Source organism: Thunnus maccoyii, chromosome 13, assembly GCF_910596095.1.
Source record: "Thunnus maccoyii chromosome 13, fThuMac1.1, whole genome shotgun sequence".
NCBI classification, from domain to species: Eukaryota; Metazoa; Chordata; class Actinopteri; order Scombriformes; family Scombridae; genus Thunnus; species Thunnus maccoyii.
The window spans coordinates 30,975,192-30,992,939 of NC_056545.1; the positions used below are offsets into that span (position 1 = coordinate 30,975,192).

General features: G+C 37.6%; 1 protein-coding gene and 1 long non-coding RNA gene across 2 annotated transcripts; one reads left to right on the forward strand and one right to left on the reverse strand.

Annotated features, from left to right (window-relative positions):
- LOC121909954 (zona pellucida-like domain-containing protein 1) lies at positions 1–6,211 on the forward strand. Its single transcript, XM_042430832.1, has 11 exons — positions 1–60; positions 1,237–1,347; positions 1,646–1,866; positions 1,977–2,161; positions 2,794–2,866; positions 3,324–3,421; positions 3,623–3,703; positions 3,792–3,960; positions 4,064–4,163; positions 5,041–5,061; positions 5,342–6,211. The coding sequence occupies exons 1-11, from the start codon at positions 45–47 to the stop codon at positions 5,470–5,472; spliced, it is 1,206 nt and encodes a 401-aa protein (XP_042286766.1). The 5' UTR covers positions 1–44; the 3' UTR covers positions 5,473–6,211.
- LOC121909955 lies at positions 4,205–12,869 on the reverse strand. Its single transcript, XR_006099559.1, has 3 exons — positions 12,371–12,869; positions 9,305–9,390; positions 4,205–5,447 (listed from the first exon to the last, which is right to left on the reverse strand). It is a non-coding gene; the product is annotated as an uncharacterized LOC121909955 (long non-coding RNA).
- Positions 12,870–17,748: the final 4,879 nt, after the last annotated feature.

Here is a 17,748-nt window from a genome sequence, read left to right on the forward strand (position 1 = left end):
ACATCATCCACCCTGATAACACAACTGAGATCCAGGCTACACATATGCTAGACCTCTCAGGTGTGCTGGTGTCACTAGTCATGCAGTCAATTCTTTTGAAGGTGTAGTCTCACAAGTCATTTGTTAATGTAAATTGCATTTCACAGCAATATTTAACAAGACAATGTCAGCAGAAAGGCTTTAAACTTATAGCTAATGTTAGCTGGTTAGCTAGCAGCACTGATGATTATTTAATTACGTAAAGATAGCTCACAAACATGTGGCTACAGTTTTTACTGACACTATTTAGCTCTTTGTTAAAAAAAATCTCCACCAAATAGTGATTTTCCCTCTAAACTTCTCACATGGCTTCATGTTGTCTCATGGTTTCATTCAATGTTCAAATGATCCAATATTTCACCAAAAATTAAAGATTAGACAAAAAGTCATATATAATAATATACCAGTCAGAGGGACCAAACCACTACTTTTACTGCAATACTTTAACTACATCAAGCTCATAATACTTATTTTACTTAAGTAGGATTTTTCATGCAGGACTTTTACTTGTAATGGAGTATTTTTGCATTGCTATATTGGTACTTTTACTTAAATAAAGGATCTGAATATTTCTTCCACTACTGTAGGCCTCCAAAAAGATTCTTCTGACTGACATTAACAGATTACCCCAGGTGCAATACCTGCAGCCTCCTGTTGGGCATTAAAACTATCCCACAGGATCATCTTTGGGTCATGATAAAGGATATTGCTGTTATTGTGAATACATAGATGCTCACCTAAAAAGGGCATCAAAGTGTTGAGTATGATCCCCAGGGATTTAACACTTACTTCATGAAGGCTCATGTTAGCATTCTAAGGGAATCTGTATTTTAAAGAAAAGGAGTCAGGACATTGTGTCTGGTGCCTCATAAAGACTCTCGCTGTGTTGGATTGGATTTCACTAATAACCCTTAAGGTATAGTCCATGGAACTCCCTGTACAAAAGAATTGTTCCCATACAGTGAAGTTCAGGTGGACACACCAAACTACATTGACCTTGTTTCTGTCCAATCCTAAGAAAGAGTCATAGCTATATAAGCATCTCCCACAACTTTATATATTGTTCAAAGCAGAGAGAGGGAGGACAGGAGTGGGACAGTTAAGGTGGGTGTCATGTAAGGTAACAACAATCTTCAATCAAAACATCTACAGAAACTTTAGTATATTTTGGTGCATACTTATTTCCTTCTATTACAGATATGTCTGCAACAAGGGAAGCAAAAATGAACCTTCTTAGCTTTCTCTTCTTGGCATCCATGGTGGTCAAAAGCAGTCAGTTAACATGCCAAAATGACCTTCGACGTCCAGGTATAGTATGCCTGCTTCTGTTTTTTCTGATTTGTTTTATGTCATCTATACTGTACACAGGTTCTGAAAAGGCATTTATGTTCTCTTCCATAGTTTATATGGAACTTATAGCTTCATTTTAACCCCTGACCTCTGCACAGGTGTAAAAAAGTAGTAACATCGAAAGAGTACATTTAAAATTGGAATTTGGCTTCTAGGAGTTTTTAGCTTTCAGACATTAAATTACTTTGTGAATAAATAAAATTTCAAGTCACAACTGCAGAAAAAGCTTATTGGCGGACCTTCCCCTCTCTTATAGAATACTCTGACATCTCAGTTGAATGTGGCACATCCTCAATTAGCCTGGCTATACTATACTGCCCTGTCATCTACACTGGCTACAACGAGTCTCTGCTCATCATCAACCAAATGTTTAACAATCCGGAGTGTAAAGGAACTTTGGATGACTCTGTCACCCCACCAGTTGTCCGGTTCACCTTCCCCATCAACATGACCAACGCTTGTGGCAGCACCTTCGTGGTTAGTAGAGTTTGGACAAGAAGTAAAATGGGGGAGAATCCATATATTTTCTCAAAGCATACTCTTTTTTTGTTCTCTGTGCTTGAACTTACTGTACATGTTGCCTCCAGACCACCAGTGCAGCTGGCACAGGGATCTTTGCTGACTTCTCCAACATCCAGACGGTTAATGTCAGTGGTCTGGTGTCCTCCCATGATCTGACCACGGGGGTAGTGACCTATAACGCGGAGCTAAAATATTATTACTCCTGTGCTTACCCTCTGGAGTATTTCATCAACAACACCCAGGTGGAAGTGTAAGATCTCTGCTTGTATCTCTCCAATTACTTTGTTGAGATGGACATGTTGTTATATGGGGACATTTACTTTTTCTTTGACCATTCTGAGGGAAAGTATTCTACGACAGTCATTGCTCTTTTTAATGGGACAGTTTGGTTTTTGAGGAATTTTACTATTTTTCTTACTTAAACAGAGCCAGGCAAAGGCATGCTTTTGTCTGATGCTTTTTCTCTTTCAGTGCTGTTTAAAAGCATGTTTAATTGAGATATTAACCTTTTGGCTTACAATCAAGTCATTTATATCACTATTAGTAAAGAAATTGGATTATAACAACATTCTGATACTCGTTTCATTAAGGTGTAAACACCACAGTACGCAAAGTTATTAACACTATTAAGCATGCAAATAATAGAAACCACTGAAGAAAGTGTATTTTTCTGCTTTTAAGAGGAGTGACTAAACTAACAATTCAACATAAAAGATTAACTAGCCATAAACTACATGGGTGTGTTTAGACTTTCAGGCTGTAAATGTATATAGCTTATTTTCTTCTATTGGTGGGGATAATCTCCTGGTGTACAATAACAGGTAACATGCAGTCAGACATGTTCCATCCAGATAACTCCTCCCTGTTTCGCTGTTTCTTTAGGTCAGCATCCTCCATTGCAGTGAGGGACAACAATGGAAGCTTCATCAGTACGTTGAGCATGGAGCTCTTCAGTGTAAGTTGAGACACAGATGTTTTGTGGTGAGGTGCTGGCTGTCAAGTCAGTATGTCTAACACTGATTTGATTCATTAAAGCTGTTTTATCTACAGTTATTTACTGTAATTGGTTATGTTTTCATTATTAAGAAGAGTTATATTTCTTGTTGTCCAGTGTGATTTGTTACAGGCATTAAATAAAGTCACATACATGCAATTATTTTATTGTGAAATCTAAAGCTAAAAGTGCAAAACCGAGACATGTATTTGACCTGGCCCATTGAAACTACTCAATTCAGATTAATTCAACTTACTTCTACTTTAGTTGAAATCAAATCAGTTCAGTGCAATTCTGGACTAAAACACAACATCACACACTATACAAACCAGAATCAGCCGATAAGGGCAAACAAGCTTCCCGAGTGAACTTTTTAAAATGTGAGTAATAACCAGCAGCTGTAATGTTCTGTTGACAGGATGTCAACTACACCACTCCTCTGGACATACCACAACTGGGGTTAGAGCTGAGGACCAACATTTATGTCCAGGTCCAAGCAGCCAACCTGACTGATCAGTAAGAGAACCCACCTGCTGACTCTGGTCTTGTTTGTAAGACTAGAGATGTGACAAATTTCATGCAACACATTAGTGAAGCTTTGCTATTTCAGACAGCCCTACTCCAGAAACAAACATAGTAAAAGAATGATATTATGTTTATCAGAAGAAAAAATGTATTTTAGCACCACCTCTGATGCCCATTGTTCTTCCCCACCAGGTACCATGTCCTCATGGACCGATGCTATGCTTCCATATCTCCTCATCCTACCAACTCCACTTTCTTCAACCTGTTTGTCTCGTAAGTCCTCAAATCTCATTCTGAAGAGACAGTCAAAGTCCATGTTAGGCAAACACTGTTTTTTTTTATATATACATATGTCCAACAGGTGCTCTAAGGACCAGATGACCACCATGCATGAGAACGGGGACAGTCACCATGCCCGTTTCTCCTTCCCAGCCTTCAGGTTTGTTGAACAGCAGAACCAGACAGTGTCCACCTACTACCTGCACTGCATCACCAGACTCTGTGAGATCAGCACCTGCAGCGACTTTAAGGTTAGTGAAAGATCAATGGTGAAAGAAGATGTTCAGCACATTTTTTCCCTTAATGCTGGGAATATTCTTCAGTTAATTACACTCCTTCTCCCTTCATCTATAGCAATGTAACACCAGGAGGAGAAGGGATGTTCACTCCACTGGTGTCTCAGAGGCCACCACTCTATCCTTAGCAGTTCCCATCATCGCCAGGAATGATAACTGTAAGTACTGCTGTGTGGCAACACTGATCACAAGACATTATAGAGCAATCAGCAAATTAACAACATTTATAAAAACTGAATGTACAATACTTTGTTGCCTTAGGTATTGATGTGGCATGGTACAGAGGGAAAACTGCTAAATGGCTTAACTGGAGATAGCTTACTCAGGTTTAATGACCATGTTATAATAAGCCATTATCATAACATCACATTATAATCACACCAGAGATGAAAAATGCATCATGAGTGTGATTTTACATAACGTAATAGTGGGAATATATAAATAAATATATGTATTGGTTTGAATGTATAACACTTAAGGTTCTATATAATGCTCATGATTTTTTTCACTGAAATATGTGAAGTTCTGATTATCACGGGGTTATGGTGAGCATATCATGGTTTACAAAGACCATAAAAATGCTTGTTGGGAAACATTAACATCCCAACTGTTTTATATAAATGTAATATAAAGATACAGCTTTGGGGTTCAGTGTTAATCCACATTTCCTAATTATGGGTATACTGTCATCATTATTATGGGTATACTGTCTTCATTATTCAGAACTATAATATAGAATGTACAACAGGGAAATATATAGTGTAATATTATGTATTATCTGTACTGTATTCTGTAAATCAAGTTAATTATTTTCAAAATCCATATGACCCTGCATAGAGGTTTTGGCTTGTGTAATAATGTCTATCATTGGATTTACAATGAACAATTTACAGTATAACTCACATACCTCAGACTCTTTAACTATGTCCACTTTGAATGCATGGAGGACCAGAGGGTAAGTTTGTGGCATAGTGAGAAAAAATCATCACAAATACTAATTGTAATTAATTTTCTCCTTTCATCTGTTTCTATCAGCACTGACATCTAAGGAGGAAGGTATGGTATTGTTTAATTCCCTGTAATGCACTTCTTATTAGTTCACCAGATGATTAAACATTTAGATTCCAAGAGGAATATAAATGTTTCATTTATTCCATCTAAGTACTATCTCAATGACAGTGAAATTAATTAATAATTAATGTGACCATGAGTTGTCCAGTGGTTGCCTCAAGGCTTTATCTGCCTCATGGTGTGCAGATTATGATTTGTGCATGGGGATGCAATGATGCCTTCACTGAATGTTAGTATATTTGTACTCTGGTTGTCTTGTGAGCAGCTGCATCCAGCAGTGACTCGGACTCGGACTCCAGGATGGGTCTCGGGATAGCTGTAGGCATCCTCACGGTGGTCATCGCTGTGGTTCTAGCTGTGGCAGCTGTATTCTACAGGAGAAGCAGACATTTTTAAAGGAAGGAGACACCTGTACACGCAACTCCACACAAACTAAACTGTGGGATGAATTGGTGTATGGCAACTTTACCCACAAGACCTGTGGTGTAGTAGAACTAAGCTCAGCATAATGTTGCTCTTATGGTGTTTATTCTCATGTAGCATGTTTTTGTGGTCTTTTCTTATGGTTGTAGTTGTATAAGAAATGTACTAGAAATGTTCTGTATAGACTTATTTGAAATGCAAAGAGAGGAGAAGGAAAGCTTAAGTGTTATGCACTCATGCGCTTTGGCTTAGAAAAGCATACAAAGGGAACCACTAGTTTGTAGTGAGGGTAGCAGAATTATTTTGGAGATATTTTATCAGCAGATGCTAATGTACTAATACAAATCTATGAAAAAAAGTGTAATTCATATAGTATTCTACCGAGTTTTATGATAGCCAAACTAAATGAGTGACTGTTTCAGGGTTGCACAAGTGCAATGCAAAGTTTGACATGAGAGAATGTGTTTTGAGTTTGAAGCCACTGTTCAATATATTGTTTTCATTATTTATTAGGTTTTTGCATTACACTAAACCATTTTCAAATGAATATCAGTAAGGTTATCTGCATGGGCAATTCCCTATCACCTACACATAACTGGACTTCCACTTTTGAAATCAACCATCACATTCACTCTCACAACTTGCCATCTTGATCATGTTTGATAGTTTGGGTTTTTTGGGGGTTTTTTGAACAGTTGTTTAAGGTTTAATACGACAGCACTTGTGGGTGTACTGTACACAAAACAAAAAATAAAAAGTTTTCATAATGTCTTCTTCTCAGTCATCTTCTCAAAAAGTGTATTTTGGAGGTCTGCTACAGTGTTTGTGTGTAAATTTATCTAACAGTGACTTTGAAAAAAATGAAAAATTACATTATAAAGTCAATTTATTTTAGTGTTAAATTGTACTTCATTATACGCACACCACACAGCATCCAATGATCTTCACATGAACTGAGCCCCTAATAGTTAGATGTTAAACAGTTTCAGTGCATACATGGTATCCTTTGTTGATAATCTAATTTCACAGTGATCTACAAAGAAAGAGATATAAAGAGCTGCTAGATATTTGTCTTCAAATTGTATTTTGTCCATGACCCCATTACATCCAAACCAGTTAAGGCATACTTGTATAGAAGTTATAGAAATGTACGTATCTAGTTTAGCAGCAGACCTATGACCACAATGGAGGTTCACATATCACTGAAACCAGACCCTGTCACTTTCTATTCAACCTGTTCTTTAGCCTTTGTGAGTACTCATTAATACCAAAACATCACATACAATGAATAAACACCACCAGCTACTTTTTTTTGGGGGGGGGGGGGAATTGAATACCACTCTGTCAGAAGTTGGAGTCACAAACAGCTGGTTAAACAAAGGGCTTTGGAAAGCCCTCCTGAACAGATATCACCACACCTCTCCTTCATGGAATCAGGATACTCAGCAGTACTGTGTGGAGTGGAATTTGTTCTGATGACTCAATTTGTTGTCAATAACGTTTATATCACAGTTTGGTTGTCATCATCATGGTCGGATTAACCTCTTATAGGGCTGCACAGCAGAAGTTTGTTGTTGGGCCCCTATTGACCCCAACTATACATGTTGTACTCTAGAACTATACATGTAGTACTCTAGAACTATACATGGTGTACTCTAGAACTATACATGTAGTACTCCAGAGCTATACATGTTGTACTCTAGAACTATACATGTAGTACTCTAGAACTATACATGGTGTACTCTAGAACTATACATGTAGTACTCCAGAGCTATACATGTTGTACTCTAGAACTATACATGTAGTACTCTAGAACTATACATGTTGTACTCTAGAACTATACATGTAGTACTCTAGAGCTATACATGTTGTACTCTAGAACTATACATGTAGTACTCTAGAGCTATACATTTAGTACTCTAGAACTATACATGTAGTACTCTAGAGCTATACATTTAGTACTCTAGAACTATACATGTAGTACTCTAGAGCTATACATTTAGTACTCTAGAACTATACATGTAGTACTCTAGAGCTATACATTTAGTACTCTAGAACTATACATGTAGTACTCTAGAGCTGAGGGGATTACATGATTAATGGCTTGACAGAAAATTAATTGGCATAATGTCTTCCTGGAGGCACAGTCACCATCAATTTTGATGATTGCTTTTGTTAAAATGTTCATTTTTTAATGCAAAAATGCCAAAACATTCACCAGTTTCTCAAATGTGAATATTTGTCCAGTTCTCCATGATAGTAAACTCAACATCTTTGGGTTTTTGACTGTTGGTCAGACAAAACAAGTCATCTGAATATGTTAATTTGGGCTTCAGGGAATAGAAATTGGCATTGTCACTATTTTCTGACGTTTTATACACTGAACAATCAATGCATTATTAAAGAAGATAATTGGCAGAGCTATGGACAGTGAAAATATTAATTATGAATTGGTTGCAGCCTCACAGTACTCCTATGATGGAATAATACTACCTTACCCAAGGTTTTTTGTGCAGTTTGATAAAACAAAACTTTACAACAAATGTAAAGTAAAACAATGTCTTAAAACTAGATTTTGACATAAGAGTGCATCTTCAAGACCAGGACCACACAACCTGTCATAGCTGATATTGTACTTCAGTGGTGCGAATTTCCAACACATTTTTGATTAATCAAATTACATAGACCCAAATTATACGCAGTAAACCTGGGCTTTATGGGCCCCTGAGGAGTGTAGCCTCTGGGCAGTTGCCCATTTTGCCCCATTGATAATCTAGCCTTGGCCATAGCACACATGTGCATACAAAGAGCTGTAATGTATATGGGCAGTTGGTAACAGTAATGTGCTGCAGGAGAAACCACAGGTCAATGCAAATAATGCAGGTATCTTTTTTTAAAGGTTCTGCAAATGTTCTATGAGGTAAAAAAAAGTATGTTTGTTAGGCCTTACAGATAGAAACAATGTTTTAATGAGAAATGTTGGATATAAAAAGTGTGTTTATAATGAAAACTTGACAGGTTGACTTTATCTACATCTGTATCTTCTATCTAAACATGGGATTGTGTTGGAGCCATAATTGCAGATGAATATGAAATGTGTTTGGGTCCTTCAGGGTGACCATGAGAGGAGGGAAGATCATCTAACTTGGCCGTGGAGGGAAGAAACACAGCTGCAGTCTCTCCTGCACTCTGATCTACCAAACAGTAGGAGCCAGAGAGAAATGTTTAACAACATGCTCTGAATATGATCACTCTGCCTTTTAATATTTCATTTACCCCCATTTTAAAAATCATGAAATGCTCACTCTGAGGGATGACTGATATTACTTGTATGCTCGAGATGATTAGATGTAGATCACCAAACTATCAATTTAGATAGAACACTAATCCCAGATGATAAAGTTCAAATGTCCTCTAAATTGACATTTGGCAATTTGTGCTACATTTGCTCCACATTGCAAAGATAAAATTAATAGATCACATATTAGATCGTGTCCAGCGACTCAGCTGAAATAGAAAGTATTTTTATGTAAAATACATTCATCTTATCACAGACTGAATCGCCAAGTGAGCCTTGAGAATATCCCATCACCCTTAACCACTGAGACACTGCTCTACACATCCAAATGAAATTCAAATGTCACTAGTAACAAATCTTCTGGGCACAAAACCCCCCCAAAAAACCCATTAAGAGCAAAATACAAAATTGCCCAAGACAGAGCTCTGTCTCCTGAACAGCAGTGACTGAGCTCTTTGCGTAGTGAAAACCTTCTTAACAAATGTTTTAACTTTTAACAAAAGTTACCTGGTGTAGCTTCAAAGCTGGTTTCTGCAATGTTATTTTGTGTGGGGTGAAGTCATCATTGACAACACTGTCCATACAGGTTCGCTCTGAGAAATGAGAAATGTTGATCGAGTTAATGACAATTCCAATTAAGTCTATTTGAAACAGTCTGTGACTCATCAGTATCTCATCAGCCCAGTATCAAACGTTACCACATGTTATATTTCTCCATTTTTACAATGGCCTTCTCAAATTAACAGCTTCCACACGTCCTCACAAACAATTCATCTTTGCTGCAGTGTGTATGCATCATATTAAACATCTCTCATCACTGCAGAGGTCAACAACATGCAGAAAGTTACTAATTTTAGCTTGCAGACAAAAGGAATAGTATCTACACATCCCAATATTAAACACACACTGAATTAGCAGTAAGTTAGCACCATATCTTAATCTCAAGATTTCTCCAAAGTGTTACAGTTAACCCATTTTTCCCTTACTCACAGTGCTCTGAGTCACTCTCTGAGTCACAGTCACTGAATTAATTTGTTGGACTTTAGCAGCTCTGTGGTGTTGTAGACGTTGCCTTTAAGTCCCTTTTATGATCTAGCTGACTTAGAATAATCACAGACTATTGTTCGACTGCAAAACTGCTTCACCAGAGTTAGAAACACATTGTCCCTGTCCAACAAGTGTGACCTTGATAACTGTAACAGTTTCGTTCTGTTTTGTGGTCCTAAAAGAGACGTCCAACTGACATGAGAGTAAGCAGGTAATGTAAAGTATAGGGGGGCCTTTCCTTACAAGTGAAAAATGCCATGAGCGCAGAAAGAGAAAGAGAAGAAAAGAACTGTGAGAAGCAATAAATCTGAATGTAAAACCATTGAAATACTAGAGACTAGAACTGTGACTAAATCACAGTTAAATGAATTCTGACAGCAACCACTGTTCTGACAATCTTCAGTCACAGCAGTTGCTCTCCTTCAGCATCGTTTTAAGAATCACATACTGGGATTATGGAGGGATGTATTTTTGGCTTTTATGACCAGAAACTCAAAACAAAATCTCCAAAAGAGCACTCAGTGTTTTTCTACATAGTGAAGCCTGAAACAGCTTTGCTGGCTCACATTACAGTCTGGTTTCCCCTCTCCAGTCCATTCTACACATATTCATGTTTATGGTGCTAGTGATTTTAAGTAGTGATCAGATATTCTAATCCAGTATGTACATGTACATGTGAAACAGTGTGGATCATTGATTGGATTATAAAGTCAGGGAACATGTCTGAACTGATGACGTGCGTAACTGGAACAAAGGAGATACTGGGTCACAGTTACAGTCCCAAGTACTGTTGATACATGGTGAATTCCTATTTTAGTAAAGATTCCACATGAAATGACATATATGTTCATTATAGTGTCCTCAAACAAAAAGTGAGGTTAATGATTTTTACCTTCTAATGTTGAAGTAAATGGATAACTTAGCAAGGACAAAGTTTCACACTATATCAGATAAATGTACGGAAGACAACTCTGCTGCAAGAAATTAATGTACCTTTAAAATAGACAGCAGTCTTAAGTACCTAGTTACCTTCCTGCCAATTTGACTCTTACTGCACTGTGTTTTGAAGCTGGATAAGTAACTTCAGCCAAACTGAGTGCTTGTTCTTGCACTGTTTGCCATTGACTTTCATCCACATGACAAGCTTTGTTTGACTCTGCCTGAAAATAATAGGATGGAATTTCCATTCCAGTTCTGCTGAAAACTGCAGCATGGACTCAAAGGGAAACTCTGTCAGCAAGATGCTCAGTTACTGAGAGGGAGAGCGAGAGGGAGAGAAGTTGAGGTGTTGTATAAGAAAAGGATGACAAGAGAATCATTGAGACTTTCAATCTGCCAGCAAGCAGAAGTGGGCAGTGATGAGGTTTCAAAACAGAATGCACCTCTCCTTTTCTCTGCCCGTGTCTCTCTCTCTCTCTCACACACACACACACACTCATGTTATTATCAGGCAATCCTTGGGACAGTCAGATACTAAATCTTAAATCTTATTTGGATAGAAAAAAAGTATGTGTGTTTCATGTGAACACAAGTTTTCCTCCTATGGTAATTCCTGACATAAACCAGTAGGAGGCACTTTAATCATTCACGTATGCTTAGTCAGTTTGTATAATTCCTCACCTACTGATTAACTATGCATCTAAATCTGTATATTCATTACACTTTGATTTATTAATATACTCTCAATACTCCCTGTGTGTGTTGAATGTGAAATTCAGACTTTTAATTAAAGCAGTCTGCTGGGGGTTTACATTTAAAATGAAAATCATTGTTCACCAGCTTCATTGGTTTGTGCTTTAAAGTCTAAACTGTGTATAGGTCTCATAGAGGAGGGTCCAGGAGGGTCCAGAGCAAACAAAGAATAATAAGATTTCAATATATCTTAATTAACACAAGCCTAATCCAAATTATAGAGAAAAAAATACCACAATCCCAATTAAAGAGTGTAACAATGTTCCATCTGCATGTTTTACTGTCTGCAGTTATATCTACCTGGAGACAACTCAACACTACACCAGCAATAATTAAAATCCTCCTGTGAATGTGGATTTGTGGAGCTGAACAATGATATACAGCATGCTTTACATGTTGAAAACTGTTTTTGCATATTGGTTATTTTAAGTAGATTATTTTCAACATGTAAAATATGTCTATCATGTTTTATATTTCGTGTTTTTTTGAACAATCAGGTGTGAAGCCCCTACTGCATTGGATCATTAGTAAATGTGCTTTGTTTTTGTGACTTAGTGATGCTGTCAGGGGCATCTGCACTGTCTCCTATCCTCCTGCAGCCTCACACTCTCTCTGCATAGTCCCTGTGCACATTCATTTTTTTTTATTATTTCATATCTTGTCTGTCCCCAGGTGACTTGGAAATTGATCAGGTTTGGCCATCATTACAAACATCTCATTTTGCTTTAATGTCTTTAGGGAGAGGCATAAGTGAGGGAAAGATGGAGATAGATAAGCAAATGAAGATACACCCACTGTGTACTGTGTCATTTTCCAGAGCCAGTCATCCCATACCTGTCCACTAGATATCCTCAGTGAGTTTCCCTCCTCTGTTGACCGGACTGCTCTTGTTATTGGATGCCTTTCTACACAGCTGCTCCTCAAATGCTCATTAGCTTCCAGCACGTACAGAGAGTAGTTTCCAATCTGCTGTTGTTCCCTGTTTTTGGTACCTGTCTGGATTACCTGCTGATTTTCTGAAACGTTTTCCTGATCCTGTGACCATGTAAGCTTGATCACAGTAAACTGCCTTTTATGCCACCTGCTGTGTCTCAAACTGTGTTCCAGTTCAGTGCCTGGTTTCTCCAAATTCTATGTTTTTAGACTCAAATAGGCCTTTTCCACAGGGGACATTTTGATATGTCACAGTAGGAGAAACACAGGTGTAAATAATAAAATTAATGGTTTCTATGTAGTGCATTCAGTTTCAGGCTCCTGGTATTGTGCATGCTGGCTCACTGGCACACTGTCAGGGCTTACTGGAACACTTGAATAGAACAGAGCCATCATTAATGTTATTAGTAACACCTGAGCTTTTCGTACTGTGACGAGTCAAAATGTCTGCTGGGAAAATGGCCAAAAGGCTGTTAAATCCCAAACTCTTCTCTGATGTGCAGCTTTCTTTTGCCGGAATTTGGGGAACAAACTAAAATTTGCTCAAGATTGGTTGCACATTCAGTTGATTACATCAACTTTTAAAATTGCAAATTAACAAGATACCGAATTCACACAGTTTTGGTCTCTGAGTCTAGACTTTCTCGTTTAGGGCAGAGGCACAGTTTCAGCCTGGTCTACAGATGGTTGTTTGCTCTTCCTGACTATTTGAACTGTTGCAGTTTGCATGTGGAAGGCACATGGAATGTGGTGAGAGACTTTATGTAAGCTTGTGGCAAGTATGCAATGCAACTGCAGCACAAGTGGAAACAGCACCCTAATGGTCATGGTTAGTAGGAAAGAACTTAGGCTTCAACCAAGGAGAGGCTGATGTCCTTGTGTGGAAATGACATTTACAAGCCATAAAGCATTTGGTTAGCAGACTTTATCTCTTCTACCATGCGTCATCCCATCTTTCCCATGAAGATCTGTTGTCCAGTTGCAGAAATTGTTCAATGATAAGTTGAAGAACAGGAACAGCAGCAAAACACAAGGACAGTTTGATTGTGAGAGTGAGGTATCTAACTTCTTCTAACATGAATGGACACTATCCCCACTCTGTCCATCATTTTTCATAGACTGGGTATGGTCACACAGCATTTATGTATGTATATAATTACAAAGAAAATGTGTCTTTCTGCTTCAGAGATTCATATTCACAGCCAATATCTTATGAATATAGGTTATAATAGGTCTTAGAAGTCCCATGCCAAAAGCTGTTTTTGTCCTACTTCTGTGCTGCTCAGTCTCTTCAAATATGGGTGTGTTACACATTTCCATTTTCAGAATAACCAGTACTATATGAAAATATACAGGGTTAGAACAATACAGTTACATTTTGGCATTGAAAATAAATGAGTCTATATTAAATTTTGTTTTATTTTATTAAGTGTCCTCCCTTCCTCCAGTTTTTACCCCCGAGTCCAGCACAAATGAGCAAATCAATACACCTACTTGACTGTACTGTGACAAAATCATCTCAGCTCAAACCTTCACTAACACTTTTTTCTCAAGAAAAAATAACCTCATTGACAGAGAGATACAGTAAATGATGTTATTCAGTCTGTAATGTAGCTATAATAAAAATCCAAACTGTTATGTAGATTAATAAAATAAACCAATTTCATATAGCCTAGACTGATCTGTTCATTTTAATATATTTATATCTATTGGAATGTGGTGATATCTGTTCATATAGAGCCCAGAGGCATTGTTGTTGTTCTGTCCAGTAATAACATTCAGACAAACTAATGTGGCAGCTACAATTGTTGGATTTCATCTGTGAGACCAACATTTATCTTCCAAAAGGAATTATATCATATATCAAAACACTACAATGAGACATTAGAGCCAACGGTGAATTACTAAAGAGCTGCAGATCAGTTCATAGGATCATTTTCTTCCCGGGATGATGACACAGGACTGGACTGTTGCTGCGAGATGACTGGCTGGTCTCACCCAGCAAGCAGCTCTGAAAACGTTGCAGCAGATTTACAAACAGGTGTGATTCGGATAAACTGACCACATATTGGGAATCTAAATGCTTACTTTCTCACCTGAAAAAATATTAAAAGTTAATAAAGTGACATATTAATAGCCCTAGAGTGAAAATGACAACAGTCTGGCTCAGAATCTCCACATGATGCATCAGACTGCAAGGCATACTGGGTAATGTAGGCCCAGCAAGGGCCCACGTCTCTCTGCCAAAACGCTGACAGAGAGTTGAAACTGAAAACCAGTGACACTGAAAAAAAAACTATCACTGAAAAAAGACATGAAGAAAAAATCTGAAGATTGACAAAGAAAAACATAATGCAAAAATATCAAAATAAAGTAATATTATAATTTTTAAATTTTATTTTTCAGTGGAACTTGTTTCAGTGCCAATAAAACTTTTTCCAATACAAGTGTTTCAACACCAATGTTTCCTTTTTCAGTTCAGATTTTGTTTTCAATGCCAAATTTTATCTTCAATGCCAGAGTTGAACTGTCACTGTTCCAGCCCCATAAAAAAATATCCAAGTTCTGAATCTACTCAAGATTCATGATTTTTGAATATGCGCTTTTTTCTGAAGATGTCAACAATGACTGCTCATTTTAGACACAATTAATTTCTGATGTCTGAAGTTGACAACATCTACGGGCTTTCAACAGCCTCATAATCAATAAACAACAAAGGCAAAAACTGATGAAGTGCAGAAACAAACATTTACTCAAAGTAAATTTTACTCAGATGTTACTCAAGTCAAACCATGCCACTGACCACTGAGCTCCACTGTTGTCCAAAAACATATGAGTGCAACACTGTTCCTTCATTACAATGAACACACACACTGTAGTTTATTTTGACTCATTCCCATACACTCTGTCCAGTTGCCAGAAATTCTCACTAGAACACCAAATGTAGATTCATCTGTCACTGAAAATAGTTCCCAACAAATGAACTGTTTCCACCTGTTTGAGTAACATTTGCTAAAAACTACAGTGACCATCTGTTTTTGGAAATACTGAGCCTTTGTTAAAAATTAAATCATATATTTGTGAGTCATTTCTGAAGATTTACATCTTAGAAACCATCAGTAGGAACCGATGGGCTTGGGGCTGAGGGCCACAGACAAGCCTGCAAGGTTAAGTATTGAGAGATGGACTAACACATTGTTAGTTTAGTTTTGGTCTTTCCACAGGATTTGTTGACAATAACAAAAATACTGAATATGGACAGCCTTATCCATTAAACAAGACAAGTCATCTCTTCTGGTGGCTGGTCCATGTTGACTATGTCCTCATGCATGTGCACTTTGAAATATTAAACACAGGCATGTGCTGAGGAGGTAACATGGAGTACCAAAGCCAACTGGGAGCACATGATTTGATTTATGACTTTATGAATTTCACAAAAACTGCAGTAGACATTTCAACTTAAAGAAGCGTGAGCTGTATTCTCTCAACATGGACAGCTACAGAGACCAGCCGGCAGGAATCTTGGCTCCCACCAAACTATGCAATGGCTGCTAGGATTTTTTTAAATGTATTTTTATTCACAGATATTTCTTGCAGTTTACCCAGTGTTGCGCTTGTGTGTAGGTGACTTGTCATTTCAAAGACTGTTTTTCAACTGAATGCCTTGAGTTCAAGGATTCTGACCCACGCAGCTTAAGTGTCCATGAATAAGCACAAAATGTATACCAGCTACAGTGTTGCAGTTCTAAAAGTGACCCCGACCTCTCTGTGGAAATATGTAAGCAAAATACAGCAGTCAATAAAGTGTAACATTATTTTCACATTGTGGAGATGTGGGGAAGAGTGTAGAAAAGTTATATTATTGAACATCAGTGAGATTTCATTCAAATCTATCTTGGCAGCTGGAATCTAAACTGGAAAAAGCTCACAGCAGGTTCATTGCACTTGTAATCCATTTATCGATTGTGTAAACTGTAGTAGAAAAGCAAATTTAAATGTATAACCTATAAGCTACAATACAGCATTTTATCAGCTCTCAGCTAGGCCTGAGCATAATCAATAAAGATTTGTTTCATTTCTGTTTAAGTCCAACAGAAGGCGCCATAATGACCTTGTTTGCTAATGGCATTTAGTGGACATATCTGGATTTGAATCACACCAGCTGACTATTTTTGAAACTGAGTTTTATTAGCAGTCTCTGACTTATTCAATAATCCATGTGAGGCTAAGTTACTTAAATTAAAATTTTGCAAGACTGTGTTTCAGTTTTTGTCAGTGACATATTATGTCCAGAATAAAACTGAATAAGTAACCTAGTTTGGTTGTCAGTGAAATAACTCTTTACATTAGATAATGCAGTTTGTTGTTAAAGTTACACACTGTATGTTGCCTTTACATTAATATCCAGGTTTACCCTACTATGTGCCAGTGGTGGCTTATTCAGAGAAACCTCAGCATGCATACAAGTATAATCACATGGTATCACTAATACTTCTGTTTGGGATGCAGTGAGTGTATGATTGCTCTTTTTAGGGAAAAGTCTCATTACTGCAGGCCTTCAAATGTCACTATGGGAAATATGTGGCAGGATATTATGAATACAGTTTTAAAATACTCTCAGGTAAGGAGCTCACTAGCCCACAGAGATTTGTAGGGAAAAAAAACCCCTCGGCGGGCTGGTTTAGGAGTGTCTCTGGTTTCTGAAGATGAATTGTGCGGGGATTCTTTTTTAATAGCAGTGAATAAATGAATAGTTGGTTTATTGAAAGCGCTGGCTGGAAGGTGGAGCGAAAAAGGCGGAAAAAATGCTGCATTCGAGTGCCTCGTAAACTGCAATACAAGTTTTCAGAAGCCATCAAGTGCAGTCTGACCTGCGTTACAGAGCAATGGCAACTACCAAACATGTAAGAGGGAAAATAGGATATACAATGTATCTTGATAGATGATTGAGCTAAGCCTAATTAATCAAGCGGTCGATGTATTTCCAGATAAATCACAATCTTAGACCGTGATTATGAAGCGCAGAAGTCAAGCAAACCCACTGGCAATTTGTTTGAGAGAGGGAATTAATTCAGAATAGTCTTAACATTTTAGTGTATGATGACTTACCGGTGGTAATATAGTAGCTAATAGGCTGTTCGGTTCGGCTGTCTGTCCTCTGAATGTTAAAACGATTCTGCTAGTGTAATGTAAGCTTGATACGTGTGATAGGAAAAATGAAAGTGAACGGACAAAAGTTGTCTTCGCACTTCTACTTTACGTGTCTTGTACGTGTTGAG

Excerpts from the sequence above, each read along its gene's own strand:
- LOC121909954 (XM_042430832.1), top strand. Across the intron at positions 1,348-1,645 it reads AAATGACCTTCGACGTCCAG|AATACTCTGACATCTCAGTT; the intron begins GTATAGTATGCC and ends CCTCTCTTATAG. Across the intron at positions 5,062-5,341 it reads ACTGACATCTAAGGAGGAAG|CTGCATCCAGCAGTGACTCG; the intron begins GTATGGTATTGT and ends TCTTGTGAGCAG.